Source organism: Scomber japonicus, chromosome 5 (assembly GCF_027409825.1).
Source record: "Scomber japonicus isolate fScoJap1 chromosome 5, fScoJap1.pri, whole genome shotgun sequence".
Taxonomy (NCBI): Eukaryota; Metazoa; Chordata; class Actinopteri; order Scombriformes; family Scombridae; genus Scomber; species Scomber japonicus.
The window spans coordinates 25,001,672-25,021,583 of NC_070582.1; the positions used below are offsets into that span (position 1 = coordinate 25,001,672).

General features: G+C 45.1%; 1 protein-coding gene across 5 annotated transcripts in view; it reads left to right on the forward strand.

The window, feature by feature from the left end:
• hipk2 (homeodomain interacting protein kinase 2) overlaps positions 1-19,912 on the forward strand; it is a 71,958-nt gene that overhangs the window by 33,036 nt on the left and 19,010 nt on the right. For all 5 annotated transcript variants that reach the window (XM_053319774.1, XM_053319776.1, XM_053319775.1 and 2 more), the window contains exons 3-5: positions 16,732-16,855; positions 17,553-17,672; positions 19,137-19,223. In XM_053319774.1, coding sequence (XP_053175749.1) covers positions 16,732-16,855; positions 17,553-17,672; positions 19,137-19,223 — 331 coding nt within the window. The remainder of the gene's footprint in view (positions 1-16,731; positions 16,856-17,552; positions 17,673-19,136; positions 19,224-19,912) is intronic.

A 19,912-nucleotide genomic window follows, 5' to 3' on the forward strand; every position in this document is an offset into this window, starting at 1 on the left:
ACCCATAGGTGGCTAGACAGCCAAACTAGCACACATTTGCAAGGCACAGACGCACCATTTGTTCTGTGTTCTCATTTCATAGCGAGCGTGACATTTAGGCTAACATGTGATGGGAAATGAGCTTGGTTTGTGTTTCCTGTGTCCCATGCAACATGCCTGATGATAATGAGGGAGAGAAAGGGTAGAGGAGAGGGGTGGGGTCAATATGCTAATAGTGGGTGTACATTTTGATGCCTCACTACCAGCATGGAGAGGTCTGGAGAGATGTGCTATCATTCTCCACCTCCTCTCCCCTCATTATACACCCGCGTCTCTCTCCATCTCTGTCCTCCCCCATCCCCTGCTTTCTGCTCTCATCCCTCTCCATGCCCTTCACTATTTTCCCTCCTCCATTAACCCCCCCACCACCACCACCACTCTATCTCACTCCTGGTACTCCTCTCTTACCGCTCCCCCACACCCCCAAACACCTCTCTCCCAGAATATGAGATACATTTGTTTTCCTCCGCCAGGCTGCGGGAGTGGGACGTGTGGCGTGCAAAGTGCTGATGTGTAGGTTTCAGGGTAATTATAACATCCCTCGGTCTCCAAGAAAACTCTAAACTAATGTTTAATTTGCCTCTCTGCTCAAAGGAAGCCCTCCTTTGTTATTGCCGTGGCAATTAGTTGGAGCCAAGGCCCAGGCATTTCCTGTGATTGTTGTGATTTGCATAGAGAGCGAATCAGAGAGTATCGAGACCCTATACCCCTCCTTTCTCACTGCCATTACAACCACCCACTCCTCCCTTCCTACTTCTTTCACTTCCTCCCCTCCCTCTATCCCCCATCGCACTGAATCTCCATCAGTGGCCTAGCAACTGAAACTTCAGCCCCAGCGTCTGATACCTTTGCACGTTGTGGCCGATTGACAGGGGAGGAATTGACTAACTGGAGGGCACAACACAATGATTTTTTTTTCTTTTTCTCCAAACGAAAGTAGCAGCGGGTCACGTTCCTCCTCCCTACACAATCCCTAATGGTCACTCACCAGTTTCAGCCAATATCTTCTAATTAACTGCCTGATCGTAGCCTAGCTGGTGGCATTCCACTGAGGATGGTACTAATGGAAGTTGTTAATTGCAGGTATAAACATACTGTCTGCAGATTAAGATGTCACACCGCATATGCGCAGGCAGCCAGCTACGTGCGTACTGGACACACACACACACACACACATGCAGACTGTGTGTTATGAATGCAGTGTGGCAGCATGCAGACCTGTGTGTAGTTAATGAGATTATCAGTCAAAAAGTAAACAGCTAGATGATGGTGAACGTGCTGTTTTTAGTCCTAAGGGGAAACCATTAACTAACATTGCTGCATCACGGTGGCTATTGTGTTTCCTGCTCTGGCCAGATAAGAAATGGATTTCCCCCCCGACTGTTTAATATCACACTGAATGCAGCTGCCATGTTTAATGACATTATAGTTACTCCGCATTCCTATTTCAAATGATCGACAGCACAGCAGATATGCAAGTCTTTATTAGCGTTTATGTCTTATAAGTACTTTTGAAACTTTGGATGTTAATATTCTAAATCTAACCTTAATGAACTCCCATACAACAGCTAATTTCCATAAAAGCCCCCCCATTGCAGCTTTGCAAAGCTTTAGTTTCATTAGAAGACCTGAATGAATTTGCATTGCCTTATCAGCACCTGCCTCTGTGTCTGTGCTTATAATAGTACCGCTGTGTGATATGATATCCACATTTCCTCCGCTGCTTCTCTCTTACGCTCTCATCAGATTATTAGAACTGGTATTTTCCCATTTGCGGGTTTTAGTGCTGAGAGCTGTGGCTTCAGGGAGCCTGTTTAGTGGAGAGAGAGACAGAGAGAGAGAGGGATGGAGAGAGAGAGAGAGAGAGAGAGAGAGAGGAGAGAAAATGAGAGAAAGAGGGGTAGGCAGCGAGCTAATGGTGAGATAGAGGGTAAGCTGTTGGGGCTGTTAAACCTGAAGAGTGGCTAATCCATGAGACGGCACTCTGTGCTCATCTGCTCCGGACCGGTGTGGCACAGTCCGCAAGTGGTACATCCAGGGCCCCAGCAGTCAGCCATAGCCTCCTGATCTATATTTCAAAGCCCAGAGTAGAGAGGAATTCAGTAATGAGCTCCCATCTTCTTTTTGGTAGTGGAAGACTCTCTTTGTGGAACTAATTGAAAGTGGCATGTTGAGCGCCAGGGAGCTCTTTGGGGGCTGCACTGCATTTCAAGGGATGTGGAGAGATAAGTCTGCATGCTGCTGTGGCTTTTGTGTCGCAGGTCTAAAATAAACAGGTCTTCTTGGAGGAGAGTGATGCACTTTATGGCTAGGATTGAGGGGAGTGTTGTGTGTGTGTGTGTGTGTGTGTGTGTGTGTGCGTGTTTGTGATTGTATGTGTTTTTGTCTACAACAACTTCTGTCCATTGCTGACATTACACACACACACACACACACACACACACACACACACACACACACACACACACACACACACACACACATGCAGCATCTATCCTCCCCCGTTAATAAATCTAGTTTTCTGTGTCAGCTCATCAGAGATGCGGTGTGGTGTGTATGTGCGCACATTTGTGCAGACACGTGTGTTATTTGGGCTCTCTGAGCGCAGTGGAGGAGCAGCTCTGATGGGAGATGGGCTTTCTCTATTACAGATATGGAAATGGCCTGAGTCGTATGCAGTTAGACTGATATACTGCGTGGCATTTACTGAAATGATGAAACAGAGCCTGGCCTTAACTATTTGCAGACACACACTTCCATGAACACTAATAGCCAACACCCACATGTGCGCACACACACACTCACATTCAGAGACGTAAATGTATTGGTGGGTATTTTGCATGGCTTGGCAGGTGTTCGGATTCAGCTTTTCTGTCCAACTGGCCTGCTGTATGTAATTTTCTCACATATTTTGGAGAGCCTCATAGACAGGAAGGATGCATGTCATTGAGGCTTCTCCTTGAGTTTTTTTTTCTTCAAAATGCAGATCTGCAAATTCCTTGGCAGTTAGAGTTGTGGGAAATGTGCTTTTTTTTTTTTTTTTTTGCAGCACTCACCAGATCTCAGTATTGCTTTGGGAACTTCTGGAAACAACATTTTTTGCTGATATTTAATTAGACCTGATTCAACTATCAGTCGTCTCATACACACCTCTGACAGATCAATCACCATCTGTATGTCACTGCTGAGCTGGTGGAAAAAGGGAGGAACTGATGGAGAAAAGTCCCCCCCAAACCAGCCTCTTGTTTCTGTGAGGCTTTAAAACTTGTGTCACCCATTCATTTATTGCAAGATGAGTTTGGTTTCCTATATCCACTGCAACAAGATAGCCCCACAGTCACAGATGAAGTTATTAGATTATGTAGTCTGTTTGCTGACATGTCTTTATACCCCTGTCAACATGACACACTTTAAAAGAGACTGCTGCTACAAGAGAATAGAACAGTATTCAATAACAGCCGCATTTGAAAAGAACTCATTAACATTCGGGTAGCTCTTTGTCATCTTGATCCAGTGTTTTGGCCTCAGCGGCTTCTGTCTAACCGCATCCTGTAAACTGTGAATAAGCCGACGGGAGCGCGAGCAGCGGCAGGACAATTTTTTCTTCCAGTACGATTTGAACCACGGATGTAGGGGTGAAGGAAGGATATGATCTGTGTTTTGGGGTGTGCAGGATGGTTAGCAGAGGAGGGAGGGGATTGTGGTGGTGGTGAAAGTCAAGCCAGGGAGGCATAGAACAGCCCAGCTCAGTGCCCAGCTGTGAAGCTGCCCCTGGGGCTCAGGGAGGCTGTGGAATGTGGCTAATGTGAGTCTGGCTTTGGGCTGGAGATAGCAACGGCCCGGGGCGTGCAGCTGTGAATGGTGATGTCTGGGAGGAGGGTGTGTGCGTGTCTATACGTTCTGGATTTGTGGATGCATTTCTGTATTTTTCTTTTGCATCTGTGTGTATGCTAGCTCATGGGTGCGTTTGTATTTATAACATGCAGTTTTGTTTGTGTCCCTCTATTGGCCACAGCTGAGGCTCCATCCCAGGGAAAGGATGAACATTCTGACTAATTTCCTGTTTGAGGGTTCAGGGCATGCTCTTTTGCCTTGCTCACCAGAGACGTCTGGAATGTGAGACAGAACCAGATTATAACAAGCTACCTCCCTCAAGGATTGGTCGGTTTGCCAGTCAGCTGAGAGCAGCATTGGTCAGAGCGACCCTGTCAGGGGGGTGGAGGGTTGGGGGGGGGGGTGACAGCTAGCTTTTGTTCGGGAGATTTCCTGTCCAGTCCTGGGCAAAGGGTCGGTTAAAGTGCATAGCGGAGCTGTAGCGCCACTCCCTTACTCCCCACTCTTGCTATTTTTTTTTTTTTTTTACTTTTTTTGTCTTTTTCCCGCCACTCGAATCCCCACTAGTCATATTTCCCACCCACCAACCAATTATAGTGCCTATGTGTCAGGGAAAAGTGATCTGATTGGCTGTGTCGGGGGTGTCTGCGAGGTCAGAGCTGTGTTCATTTCACACTGTGTCCTTTTGGACTCCCTCCAGCAGCACCCTCAGAGCACTCAAATGAGAGAAAGAGAGAGAGAGAGAGAGAGAGAGAGAGAGTGCAGAGAAGAAGAAAATTCAAGAGTGGGAAAAGAAAAGCAGGAAGGAGAGAACGCGGAAGACGAATAGATGAGAAAGAGAGAATTTGTCTGTACTCAGCCTTCGATGCGATATGATTTCTTGCTTGATCGTAAATGTGTCATGTTTCGTACCAGTTTAAAATTCACATTGACTCCAGCAGACACCTTCAGTGCTGCTGCTGCTGCTGCTCCTGCACCATAGTTTGTGCTTGTACTGAAAACTGACGGTTGCCTCCGACTCCACAACAAAAGGAAACGTTCAGAGCCAGAATGCCTTTGTTGTGTGTGTGTGTGTGTGTGCTCAGTGAGAGGGGATGGTCTTCCCTCTGGGCAAGGTAAGCTAATACAGGAAAACACCTGGTTAAGGAAGGCAACCATCAGTTATAGAGCTGTCACAGGACATGCATATCTACTTGGAATGTTTTTATTACTTACAAACCACGATGAAAGCATATTTGTCATCCATTCCCTTGTCTGTCTCATCATGAGTGAAAAAAAAAATCTCTTTGCATCCATGAAAGAGCTGAACAACCTTGTCTGTCATTAGACTCCTAAGAGCAGAGGTCTCCAGTCTCAGGTGGTGCTATCAGTTCTTTTTATACTTTATCATTTGGCTTGTAAACATGACCTTTTCCCCTATCCCTATCTGTGTTTATAGGTTTTGAACACGAGGGGAAAATAGAAACCAGAGACTGTCAGACTGAAGGGCAATCTGACTGGCTTTTGCCTTCAGAGAAACATAAGCCGCAATTCATACATTGAGTCTCACGTGCAGTTATTCCAGTTATGTGTTTAACTGCGTATGGGAACTCAGATCAAAAAATCAAACCATTTGAATAGATAGTTATTTGTATATTCAAACCAATGTATAATTTCAGTCATTTATTAGGTAGAAATGCCCAACTTTCCTCGGCTCAAACTTGTCAGATGTGAGGATTTGCTGCTTTTCTTTGTGTGTATCACTTTAAATGGAACACTATTCACTGAGTTTTTGCTTGTTCGGCAAAAGAAGCAATTTGAACAAAAATGCAAGGGCTGATATTAATGTAATTGATAAGTGTGTGTATATGCGGAGAATATATCATTTTCTATCTTTAGAACGCTGACTCTGTGTTTGGGTGTATGTATGTATGTATATGTGTATTTAAGTGCATGTGTGTATGTAGATAGATACCCATTTATTTATTATTATTTATTACCCACATGTTCCTTGTTTGTAAAATCAACACAATGTGCAATAAAAAGAGGGTTGTTTTTTTAATGTAAGGGCTTTGGGAAATTGTGACGCACATGTTGCACTGTTTCCTGACACTTTATATAGACTAAACAATTCAATGCATAATCAAAAAAGTAATTATCGGATTAATCTATGATTCAAATAATCGTTACAGTAGCTGAAGCCTTGATCAGAGGTGATGTGTCCATATATTAATATTACATTGATTTTATTTTTCGTATGTCCACCACAGTGATACTGACAATGCAAACTAATTAAGATACTACATTTCTGTCACTCCCATGTCTAATCATACACATACAGTAAACATAGTTAAGATTTTCTTGTTATGCTTATTGCTGGATATACTGTAACAATGGGATGGCCAGGATAGAATATGAGTTTTGTTCAAATTACTATTTAGATTGAATCAAAGCTGCTTGCTGTCTCCTCGAGTGAGTCCACAGCAGCAAAAAATAACAATGTCATTTTGTCCATAATAATTGAATCTTCAAGTATGGCTACATGACAAGGATAACGCCATATTGATTGTTGATGTGCAGAAATTGTTTTCCCTCAATAGGCAATGTATGGCATACTTAATGCTGAGCATGCCTTCATTGTTTGTCATGGTGAACCGTATAGGGGCTGGGAGAAAATGATCACTCTCTATATGACAGAGGGAAGAAAAAAACGATATAGAGGTATTGTCATTGAGAAGTGATTAACTGTGACTATACTTACAAATGACTGCAGGGCACTGTTGCTTGGCCAAATTAATTACCTGTCATTGTGACTGATTGTTTTTGAAGACATCTCTTATTATCGTTACCTGCTCTAAGAAGTTGGTTCTAGCTGCATTTCACCATGCTGTGCAAACACAACACAAATAAAGGTAATTAAAAGCTAAATTACATATTGTGCACCTATTTCTGATTTATATGTGGCTCCGGTGGAAATTTACTGTTAGTGAACACGAGAAGCATCATCCAACTCCTGTTTTATTAAGTCATGCATGCACCCATCGATGAATATGTGTGAAAACATTCATCGCATTCACATAAGCACAAGACCCCTGTACCATAACTTGGCAATGTCTAGTCTGATCATGAGAAACTGTAGCTCTCAGTTACAAATCCAAAAGCACACCACACACGATTCTCCCCGTCTCCTTTCCTTTGCCTAAACAGGAAGACTAGCTTCTGATGATGCTATGAGGGAATGGCCCATTTGTCCAAATTCTTCCATAAAGCCTTAATAATCCTGCTGTTGTTTCTCTACGTGATGACATTTCTAATTCTTGTCAGGGAAGAATGCAGCGTGACGAACAGCGTTAAGGGTGTCTGAGGGCACAGCAGGCAGGCAGCATGCCGGGGCAGATAGTGGGACGTGGAGGCTCATGATCGGTAGAGACTTTACCTCTCCCGAAGGACACTCTTGATGACACGTGTGTGTGCATGCGTGTGTGTGTGTTGGGGGCAGGAAAGTTGTGTATATTCATACATGCTTATGCGATAGCTGCCATGCATGTGTGCTGTTTTGTTTTTTGTGACAGTGGAACATGGGGGTCAGTCATTGTGTTGGATTAAGATCTAACCACATCTGGTTAACAATCTGGATCGCCTGTCAGTCTGTCCTATCCACTCTCTAATTAACCATGTGCCTTCTGCACTCCAGGGACTCAACACACACACATTCACCACAAAGAGCAGCAGTGTGCAGAGACAGACAGACAGACTCTGAGACAAGCAGAGAGGCAGGCAGGCAGGCAGATAGATAGAAATAAGGAGAAAGCCTGGGGAATCATATCCAGGAGGCCTCTCCCTGTGTTAAATTTTAGAGAGAGATGGGGAGCTGCTCTATAGGACCTGTGTGAGCTTTGGTTACAGCTCTCTGCGGCCCTGTAGCTTGTCATGAGGCAGCGCAGCCTTGGGCACCGAGAATTCATGTCACACACAGCAGAATTTGATTAGGCAGGAGATGGTATTACTGCCCGACTGGGTGGGAGGAAGGAAGAGGGTAGTCAAACAAGGGATAGTGATAGAGAGAAGGAGGGGTGAAGGGGGGGATGGGTGGAGGTAGAGAAATGTAGCGCATGTACTGTATGTCAGCGCATGCAGGGAGGGGGTTTCTGGGGGGGGGGCTCCCTGGTTTTTCAGTCTGCCTTGCAAATGTCTCCCCCATGTGCTCTTTCACTTGCCCCAGAAATAAGGAACTAGTCAACCAGAGCAGCGTTTATGATTGAAACTGTGCATGCAGGCGTGTGTGTTTGTGTGTATTGAATGGCAGGGAGACGTATGTCATTACACTGTTAGGACGCCGTCCCTGTGGCTCCCAGATATATGTTCTCAGGCGCCGCATTTCAAATGGATTTTCGTTGTCTGTTGTTTTACCACATATCCAGTATGTGCAGCTCCAACAGCCAACCACATTGACTTTGCCCTCTTCTTTCGCTTTCCCTGTTTCGCTAGATCTCTGTCTTAGTCACCCTAAATCAACAGAATGGGGCATATCGACGCAGTGCTTTCGCATTTTCTCGCTATGGACTGTATTGGACTAAAGCAACCCGCTGGAGGAAACTAGACAATAAAATGACAATAATGCCCATCAAACAGACAGCTGAAAATACAGATAAACCACAAGAGACGGAGACAGACAGACAGTCATTCAAGCAAGCAGATGACAGTGAGATTGGTTTGGCTTGCAGTTTAACAGTCATGCTGGGTTTTTCAACTGAAGGGCTGTGATAGCATATTATGATCTGATATAAAATATATTCAGCAGTTTTGACTCAGGCTCTGGATTCTGGGCTGCCCGGCCATGGCTTGCCCTGCACTGGACAGATTGTGTGGCTTTTCTTTTGATTGTATGTCAACCTCGTATGGAGCCAAGTGGAAGGTTTAAGCCTAGCTCTCTGAATCCCTAGTACACTCTAATTTGCTGAAGTGATCAAGGCTTCAGTTTAAGTATCCCTCAGCCGCAAGCAGAAACACAATCTCATCTGCGTGACTGACCGCCGGCACCCGTCCGTACAGCGTGTCTCGCTGAACGTTGCGCTGCTTTCCTGTCTGTTTTGGTGAGCCTCTCAACCATCCCGACAGGCTTGCCAGCTGGTAAAGCTGGTTGACTGAGTGATTGCATGTTAGAATGTGTTATCGTCTGACTGCGTTTCTGCCTTTAGTTTGGCTTCACCCACTGCTAGGGAGGTCTCAGTCTGACCCACATATTCCCTCTGAGTTCGTTGACAGTGGAGAGTAGTGACTAACAGAGGACGAGGGCATCGCTCTGAAGGGTGAGGAGCGTTGATTTAATACCTTCCAAGATACTTGTCCCTGTTATGTTGATATACTACTTCTTCCTGCCAGGATTTGATATCAATTATACCATTTTCAAGTCATTATTTAGAGATTCCAGTGAAGTCTGATTTTCATGGAGACTCAAGTCTGACAGCAGAGCTGCACACGCCTGAGGTTTGGGTCATTGTCTGGCCTGTAGCTGCTAGACTGGCCTAATACTCTCTGACTGTCAGTCCACTACCCTAATAGGGCTGGAGAGGCTTGAGGCTCCCTCTTGGCGTCCCCTGCATCTTCTCTCCAGGCTGTGTGTGCAGAGAGCATCGCCGTATGACAGATACCCATCATTTACTGATCACAAATCCTTCCCAGCACTCTTCCATTTGACAGGAGAGGCAGAAGGGACAGAATATGTGTGCATGTGTGTAGGTGGGTGACTGTTGATTGAGAGAGCATCCATATTTTATTGTAGCGCCCACCCCACCCTGTTCTTATTCTCTCTCTCATCTCCTTTCTGTCACCCCCCGCACCTTCCACCTCCACCCCCTGCTTGAGGAGGTCTGTCCCTTTGACCCCTGCACCAGGGGATGGGGGTCGGGGGTATAGCAGGTACTGCAGGGAGCTGTGGAGAGCCCGCCAGGTGGAAATGAGATGTATTACTGATAGGATCAGCCGCATGCTGGAGAATAATAATAACCATAGGAAAGAGGTAATTACCAACCGGGAATGATGAAGCACTGCATAGACGTCTAAATGAACAACTGAGCTGCTGTGTAGCTGCTCATTGTTTATTTTTTATAGATGTTAGCGTTGCTAATGGAAGCTTTTGAGAGTAGACGGAGAAGAAAGAGGGAGGGCAGGTGGAAAAGGGTACTATACCGCTTCTCTGAGGGGGGAAGGAAGGAGCAAATGTATTGCCAGGGCAGTAAAATGCTTTATATTAACTAATAGTGAATCAGATATGTTATCTCATGCTGCTGTGAACATAGTCGTGTAAAAAGCAGCCGGGGTGATGCCATGTGAGAGAATGTGGCATATCCAGTGTGTGCTAATATTTACCATGCCACACTTGTGACAACAGGGCTTCATATACCAGGTGTGTCACAGTGATAGGAGTCGCTGGCTTCCCTCTGAATATTTGATTATATAAAACGCCTTAATGACGAGGGAGGAGTTAAATGTGAGATGGTGAGACCTCTGAATGTACGAGTGCTATCTACAGTATGTTAGCTCTCAGTTACAGTTTACTCCCTGTTCAGCTGCTGAGCTAAACTGTGCCTCAGGTTGTGTTGAATCAGCACTTCAACCTGCACAAGCATACATGCAGCTGCCACCCATATTTTACATTAGCCTGCATGCATTTGAGTCTCTAATCACGGTTCCTGTTGAACAGTGTCTGCAATTTACCCTATTCTTGCCCTGTTACGTCTAGACATATCAAAGCTTTCTACAGCTTTGTGACAGTCCCATGCTTAAAATGACTATAATTCTTTCAATGAAAATCCCTCCCTCTGTATGAAACACAGTATCTGCTTTATTCCTCTCATATGCTTTCATTTGCCTGGTTGTAATGCATTGTTCGACCCACGGGGAATACTAATACTTTAACAGGTAAAACAGTACCAGCCTTGTCAGCATTTTCACTATGCGTTTTTCTTAGAGCGAGGGGGGAAAAAGGGAGAGTTAGGCCTGTTTTCAGGACCTTGAACAACAGGAATGTCGCCCCTGCTAAGGGAGTGAGACAACATTTCTCAAGGACTCTAGCCTCCCCCTCTCCACTCGTCTCCACCCCTTAACCACCTGGAGCCCTTGGTCTCAAAATTCAAATGCCATCTATAGTATCTGCCTACATAAATGTGCATTTGCATGATCAATGCATCCCCTGCCTGGCTTGTGCATCATGCTGCAATTTCTGATGTGATGAGAGCAGGTGGAGCAGTTGGGGAGTGTGTGTGTGTGTGTGTGTGTGTGTGTGTGTGTGTGTGTGTGTGTATGTGTGTATTTGTGTCTTGGGTTGGGTCGAGTACCTGCAAGCCACAGGTGCACGGCAGGGGATGTAACTCTGAACATTGATTTCACAGTCAGCGACCACCATGCAATACATCTAGAAAAGTGTTTCTCTATGGTGCGTCTTCAAAGAGGCTGTGGAGGAACCTTTGAGGGCATAAATATGTAGATGAATACCCCAGGGGAGGAAGGGAGTCATTCACAGCACCAACCCGAGCCTTTTACATTAGGCAAGGGCAAAGCGTGGGATGGAGAGAGAGGAGGAGGCAAAAGCAAGGGAGGAAAGGGAATGGAGAGTGAAAGATAGCAGGGAGAAAAGTTGGTGGCGTACTCTTTTCTCATGAAGTGCTTTTTCCTGTTAGCATCAGACACCTATCTCTCTCCCCATCTAGCAGTGTGTCATAACAGTGCTCTCAACATACCCCAGTATAAGATCTTATTTACCTCTAGTATACATGCTGCTCTTCACATATTACTGCCTGCCTGACTATTGAATAAAACATAGTTACATTAGGGCCAATGACAAAGTCTTTGAAATGGAAAGGAAAGAGATCATACCCATTACCATAGACTGGCTGACCCGTGTGTGTGTGTGTGTGTGTGTATGTGTGTGTGTGTGTTCGTGTGTGTGTGTGTGTGTATGTGTGTGTGTGTGTGTGTGTGTGTGTGTGTGCGTCATTGTGCATTTATGTGTGTGTAAATGCTGCAGGGTTCCAGGGATACATCAGTCTCCCGTCTGGAGCCAAGCTAAGGGAAGGTCAGCCTGATGGATACATCCTGACATGCACACAGCCCGTGATGTCAGCTGTGTGTTTGTGCGAGCATGTCCGCATGTGTGTTTATGTGTGTGTGTGTGGGTGTGTGCGTGTGTGCGTGTGTGGGCTGGCAGGCCAGCCAAGCGCAAGCACGGTTCAACAGAGCAGAGGGTGGACAGGCGAGCGGGGAGGGAGTGCTAGCCTGGCCTCGGCGCCCTAGTTTGAGGGGTTTGAAAGGGGGGATTTGCTGGCAAAGGGGAGGTAAGGAGGGGGTGGATGGTGAAGGGTGAGGTGTAGGGGTTGGCTGGGCTGGCAGAGGGGGGTGGGTGAAGGGGCTGAGGTGCAGGGGTGGGCTGGGGTGGCAGAAGAAAGACTCCATTCATGAGTCGTGCCATCTCTGGCTCCCAAGGGGACTGGGGCTCATCAATGACCAGGCCAGCTGGGAGGATGTCAGCATGCAGACTCTCCCTCACCCTCACCCTCTCTCTCTCTCTCTCTCTCCTCTCGATCCCACCCTCCCTCTTTCTTTTGTCAAGGGCCAGTGCTGTCACAGTCACTAGCCCGAACACTGAGGCTTCTCATGCAGTTGGGGCCCATTGAAATCCAGAAAAGGCCTCTGGCTGGCCAGTGGTTTGCACACCGTCTGTACTGTATCTGACATCTATGGTCTGCACCAAGTAACTCACAACGCCCCCCCCCGCCTTCAAGATGCACTGTCTGATGCCAGCTGCAGATGAGCTAGGTGGCGTGCAGCTTAATGGGTGATAAATTATCAGTGTCAGCTGAATGTAGCACGCTCAGATGGTGTATCCAAGCGCTTCAATTCTGAAGCCCACCATTTAACAAGACTGTAGTTTTTCTCTCTTTGAGTCCCAGAGAAACACTAAAAGACTGCAGTTTTGTTTTGACTCATACTAAGTAGTTGCTCTGTTCTGCCTTTTTCTCTTTAAGGGCTTTAGTCAAGTCTCAAAGTGCTCCAGAACTCTATTTAACAAACAGTCAAAAAACTTAAATGAAAGTTCCTGAAATGGAAGGTCACATCTGCATGAATTGTCAATCCCTCGTGTTTTAGTATTTTGGGCAGGAAAGGAGGACAGGAAAGGAGCAAGGTTTGTAAGCTGCACCGATGTGTGTGCTGTTTATCACTGACAGTGAAAGGCCTGCATCAGCAGCAGCTGTGGGGTGCTTTGCATGCAATGGCAGCAGTGAATTGGTAGGGGCACATTTGCATTTGTGGTTTCATATCATGAACAACGATGTTACTCCCTTTCTTCCTTCCTCCCTTCCCTTGTCGTTCTCTCTCTCTCTCTCTCTCTCTCTCTCTTCTCTCTCTCTCTCTCTCTCTCTCTCTCTCTCTCTCTCTCTCTCTCTCTCTCTCTCTCTCTCCCTTGTCTCTCTCTCTCTCTCTCTCTCTCTCCTTCTGTCTCTCTATGTCTGTCTTTCACTGAACCAGTGAGCCTTTCAGTGAGAGCAGGCAGAGAAGGCAAAGGAGCCATGAGAACAGTTTAAGTAGAGCAGTGGAGCATAACCTAGGAAGGTTCAAGCTGAAATGTATCCAAGCATAACATCAACATAGCAAATCTCACCATCACACAGAAGGTCAGAGTCCGTGTGGTCACGACACACAGCAAGTAACTAATTGCTCCTTAATGAAATGTTGTTTTGCTTAGTGTTGCTTGTTTGTCAGCCAGAATGAATTTCCTAACTTGATTTAAATTGGTGTTTGAAGTCAGTCAGTGTCTCAGGCAAAAAAAAAAGCGGGAAGTTGAAGGTCCTGCGGTCTGAGCGTGCATGTGTCCGTTGGAGTCGGAGTGATCTGGAGGACCATCTGATGAAAGGGTTTCCTGCGGCTTTCATCTCCACAACGCGTTTTGATAGGGAGAATTTCCTCGCAGCTGAGTCAAAAAAAAAAAAAAAAAAGAAACAGCCTCGTGTTGTGAGAAAAAGCCTCCACTTTGTGCAACTCGTAATGGCTCATGCATATTTTTGGTTGTCAAATGAGGTTTTTTTGGAGAACTCATACTCATGCAAATAAGGGGGTATATTTTTTTTGTGTTCTTGTGTAGGAATGTGTGAGTCGTGCCACGGAACTGCTGGGCTGCTATATTGGTTTCATTATATCGTAAACATATTGCATGTAAAAAAAAAAAAAAACTAAAAACAACAGAAAACACCATTGCTGTGATGATGATGGAGTGCAGCCTACTTCTGTTATCAACCTCCGCACAGACAGCGTGATAAGCAAAGAGTGAAAGTACAAACAATTCATTTGAATGTATAAATAGGGCTCAATCTTCATAAAATTCTGCATATTGTTCTGTTTGTCAAGTAGTTTGTGTCATGAAACAAAGTGTTTTGTGTTTTACTACAGTTTCTGAAGATTTGAAACTTGACTTGCCCCCCAAAACATTCCTACTACTACCTACTGCTAGAAGGGGCTCACACTTTTTTAGCATGATTGCCTATCTATCTGTGTGGTGGTGCACCTGTCCATGTGTGTGCACAGCTGTCCAACTACCAGCCAGTCTAACAGGCAGTTAGAGGAGGACGCTGATCCAAGTCTTGGTGTCCATCTCTTCTCTTTCATACCTTCAGTAGACCTCACTGTTCCTTTGCAATCGCCTAGCAGGGTCCTTTATGCCTCTTTGGCAGCTCCTTGATAGACGTCTTGGCTCATTGTGTGTGAAGGTGTCTTTGTATTGGTGAGTAATGGTGCCCTAAGATACTGTTGCTAGAGTGTTGTCTTGGTGTCTGTTCCAGTGCTGCCCTCCAGACCCCAATAACCACCTTCTGTGACAGGAGCTCTTCACCGAGCGAAAGCACTTCTCCCCCTCATTTGCTTTATTTGTGTCTCTGCCTTTCTTGCTCCCTACCTCTTGTTCCTGTTTTGTTTTTCTTGTGCAGTCTCTCATCATCTGTCCTCTTATTGTCCCTCGCTTCTATATATTAGCCATATCTCAGTGTACAATGAATGGCCTGTGCCCTCTTTTCATTTTGTCTAGCGTCAGTTTGCAGTGAATAGGGAGCAGTGGGCTACAGTTGGAAATTTGCTTTTAAGTATGTGAGGTATGTTCATTCATTCTCCTCCAAAGCCTCCAGCTGGCCTCGGACCGCTCACCCATAGCCCCCCTACAGGCCGATAAAGTACTATAGCGTCCCCCCATGCTGTTTTCCACATTCTCTATTTTCCTGGTACCTACAGTTCCAGTGGGTCCAAGACCAGGCCCCCTCGTTTCTCTCTCCATGACCAAAACACTGCCAGAGCCCGCCTAAGCTTGAGGGGGGTGGGGTGGGGAGGAGGGGGTATTATCATGGTTACCATGGTCACGGCAATCAGCGTTGGGAACTCGGCTGTGAACGAGAAACTTTCCAAGATCAGCCTCATGCTTCTGTGATCTTCTGCGTCATGCTGTTAATATGTCATTAATTGATAAAGGGGGGCTGCAGTTTCTGACTAGATTGAAGTTACAGATAGGACTGCAGCGCTGCATTTTTTTCTCTTAGTGGAGACTTTGCAATGCAAAACCAGTCTTGGAGTTAAGTGGCTAAATCTTACCAATCTGACCAAAAAGTCCCCCCTATGGAGATGACAGCCCAAGAACGTCTTGAAAGTACTTTGGATTGTTAAAGAGCAGAGTAGCTGTCTCTGTGGTTATTTTAAGCCCCATCAGAGACGTGTGCTCACAAGAGCTGTATTAGTCTTTCTGACAGGACATAAAACGTGTTGAATGAAATTTGGGAATTGTTTGAGACTGCAGTGCTGCTCATATTATTGAAACAATATTTCTTTTTTTTCATCCAATCATAGATATTTATCTTTTTTCTTCTACTGAAATGGTCTCTTTGTGTATCACTTGGCATGTGTGTGTATGTGTGTGTGTGTGTGTGTGTGTGTGTGTGTGTGTGTGTGTGTGTGTGTGTGTGTGTTTGTGTGTGTATACGACTGGGAAAAGCCAACGTGAGAATTAAGCACCAACATTATTAACTCAAATGTAGCCTACTAAAAGTCCAGATGAAGCTTGTCACATGCTCTAGAGAATATTTATGTTGGTTTTATTTTTCATGGCGTAATTGCTTCCACATTGCTTTGTGGCTGTGGACCGTGAAACTGCGTAAACATACCCTTCTGCCTCTACCCAGTACTAGAGATGGGGCTCAGTGATTGGTGCTCCTGCATGGTCATCAATCAGTTGTCCATAAGGTGGCACCTTGGGAACTGCCAAAACGAATGATACTCAACATCAGTGAAAATAAATCTCAAGCTCTTTTTTTTCAAGGCTGCATTGATTGATCAATGTTAAGATAACATAACACTAAAGGCCTTCAGACATAGCAGATTCATTTAATTCTGTCTTGGTGTGGTAAAACAATCATAAACCAACGTCTGTGTGTTTGTGTGCAAAAATGTGAACCTAATTTGTATGCGGTTGTTGTATAATTAAATCGCAATGGCTTTGGGAACGATGCTACAATTTGTGAACAGTCTCCAGCTCACTCCTACGTACATGTGCAGTGTTCATTAGTTTGTCATCTTACCTGCTCTTACCACACTGGGCGACTCTCCTGGCATGAAATATGAAAATAAACTCTTCTCAGTCTTTCGCAGATAGTGTACATGTCATTGTAGTCAGGTCATAGTTATGCCTGAATTTTCAATGTTTTAGTTAGTCACAGAAGAGCACCGTTACAGCACCATATGGTCTAATACATTTAACGCTGTGAGAGGAAAGTGAGTGTTCAAACCCTCACCTGTTGGTCTTTTTGTTGCCTGATTTCTAACAAATACAATGTGGTTCTATCTCTTCAGGGCTCCCGAGATCATCCTGGGCCTGCCGTTCTGTGAAGCCATAGATATGTGGTCCCTTGGCTGTGTGATAGCTGAACTCTTCCTGGGGTGGCCCCTATACCCTGGAGCTTCAGAGTACGACCAGGTAACACATCATGATTTCTTGGACCCTTTAAACTGTCACCTGACCTCTACGCAACTTGTGACTCTCTCTTTGGGTTCTAGCACACCCATAAATCTGTGATCATGAATGAATGAATGTCTCTTATGCTAATGCGTGTGCATTTGTGTGTTCTCTCTCTGTTGTGTGCTCATGAGTGTGTTTTGGAGGGTGGGGTAGTTCTCCAATCCCCCTGACAGCTCCTGATGATTCTTGCGCAGCCTCCCTGTTTATCTGAACAGATGCCACAGAGCCACTTGTCCAATTAGCACAGCCCCTGTGCTCCAGAGCAAGACATTGCAGAGTTCCCTTCTCTCTATCAGTCAGATGAGGCTCAGCGGGAAAACCTTGAGAAAGTTGCGCTCCATCACCAAACAGGCTTGTCTGATTTTTCACAAGCCCAAAAAACCTAGCAAAGTGTCTCATTTACAAGTCTCGAATCAGTCTTAGACTCTTCACTGAGGTCTGGGTGCTTTGCATTGTTCAGCCTGATAAGTCTGGAGTGGTTAACGTCGCCCTAGATTTTCACTCTGCCATAAGAACATTCATCTTAAAGTTTTAGCCTTTTTTTTTGTCATCAGCAGGAAAGAGTCCCGATGCTCCACAATTAAATGAAGATTATGGTCCAATCATGCATATGATTTAAAAAGTTTAAATGCATTTTTCATCTTCTGTCTTGCAGATCCGGTACATCTCACAGACACAGGGTCTGCCTGCAGAGTATCTGTTGAGTGCGGGGACAAAGACAACCAGGTTCTTCAACAGAGACCCTGACTCCACCTATCCTCTCTGGAGACTTAAGGTACGCCTGGAATGAGATGCACACACACACAAACTTGTAACATCAGGAACATCCTTTTAGTAGCAAATAATACATCTTATGAGCCAAATCAAAATCTTTGCTAGAAAAAAAACTGCCATTAATATTCCAGTAACTCTGGCTGCAATGTGTGAGGCATTGATGGCCTTGTTTCTGGCTATATACAAAGGGAGAGGGTTATGAGAACAAAATGGATCTGTGTGAGAGGATTTGGCAAATGGAAATCCAGCATGGTGTATCCAGCTCAGAGGGTGTCTGATCTAACCCCCTCCCTCTTTATATAGGCCACTCAATAAGGAGATCCACTCCTTTCTTTTGTACCCTCATTAACTCAAGTTGAACTTTTAGTGTGCCACACAGTCAATCTGCACATAATGTTCTTGACTGTATCGAGCTGCAAATAGTGATCCGTCTCTGCAGGGTATGGTGATATTTTTACCATGTCTGCTCTGCTTGTGCCTAGGAGTGATCTGTGGTTCATTTGTTTCTTATGAATCCCAACAACATACCACACTGACAACAACTGATGATGATTGCTCTTTAGAGTACATAGTGTACATGCTCTCAAGTCAAACAGCTGCCCATGGGCTTTTAGCAGTTGGCAGGTAAAACTTGTGCAACTTTATTCATGTTTTTGCTCAAATTTAATAATCTCCCAGCTCTCCTTGAAAATCTGTATGACCTATGTTGCTCATGAGGCCCTTTTAAAACACATTGTTGTCAGTTTTAAAAAAAAGGATGTTCCTGAGCTCCATGAGATAAGAGTTGACAGCAGCATTGTAGGGAAGACACAGAGACAGATTATAGTAGCTTGCACTTGACACCACTGCTGCAACTGCGTATGATTTTCTAGCGAATTGGTATGTGGAAAATCAAATATCAAGGCGGTGCTGACCACTTTTTTTCCACTCCGAGAGACACACAGACAAGTGGGAAGAATCTGGTAGAGTGATTGCTCATCTTTAATTTGACCTTCCCATGTGTTTCCATGTAGCAGCAGCTGCATTGCTTTGCTGACTGTAATTAAAAAATATCATGTGTTCAGTCAGGAGGTTTCCATAGTCAACACAGATCAGTTTAGTGTAAATTTGCATCCTTTGAGAGACATGATCTCATGTGTATATACTGTGCATTTCCATGTGGTTCACAAACATGTGTGTCCGTGTGTACATTTTAGATGTGAGAGTGTTTAGTTCAGGGTATGTTCTGTATATTGTTCATGTGATATAGTGTGTGCCTCCACATGCAGCCCCCCCCCCCCCCCCCCATCTTCCTCTGGCTGTTAGATGAGTGTTTGTGTGCTACCCCAGGGTTGCTCAGAGGGCAAGCCGAGTCCTGCTGCACATCAACAACAAGAGGCTGTAATGAGCCAAATGTAAATAGTGAGTTTCCAGAGGGGAAGTGTGATGGGATTTGAGAGGAACATCTGCTTCTTGTCTCCCGCAGACTCCAGAGGACCACGAGGGTGAAACGGGGATCAAGTCCAAGGAGGCTCGCAAGTACATCTTCAACTGCTTGGATGATATGGCGCAGGTATGTCGTTTCAGTATCACAAAGCACAACTCTTCCCTTCACATGACTGGACAAATAGATGAATAGATTTGCTTTTGCTCTGTCTTTTCCTGCACTCACATCCGACTGATGTGGCTATTTGGGTCCAGGGCCAGTTTAATCCGTCACAGCTCAAGAATTATCTATCAAATATTTGAAGTCCTTTAAAAACATTTATCCTGCCAGGACCTGATCTCCAGGTGCTGTGTAGCTCTGTTGCTATATAGAATTTTACAGAGTGAAATGAAAACAGCTGTTCATTGGAAGCCCCTTCTCGACTCTGCTTCTGCTCTTCATTTTGTTTAACCACTATCTAATAACTTACAGACAGACATTTGAGCTGAACATGTGGTGAGGCTGGTTAATGTGTTTGATATGTGCAGTTTGCTTTCTTGAAAGCTATTTAAGCTGGAGTGAGTGTTGTGGCTATGTCTTCACGTTGTACATCTGTAGGACATGTAAGCATGTAGAGGGCATAAACACAAAATACTGTCCTCTCTCCCTGTCTTACCCTTAGAGACACACACTTGCATACTCTCTCACACACACACACACACACACACACAGACACACGTACATACACGCATCCCAGAAAGTCCCAACGAATTATACAGATCTGCTCAGCAGGACCTGCACCATGTTGTGACTGCATGCGTGACTCTGCTGGTTAG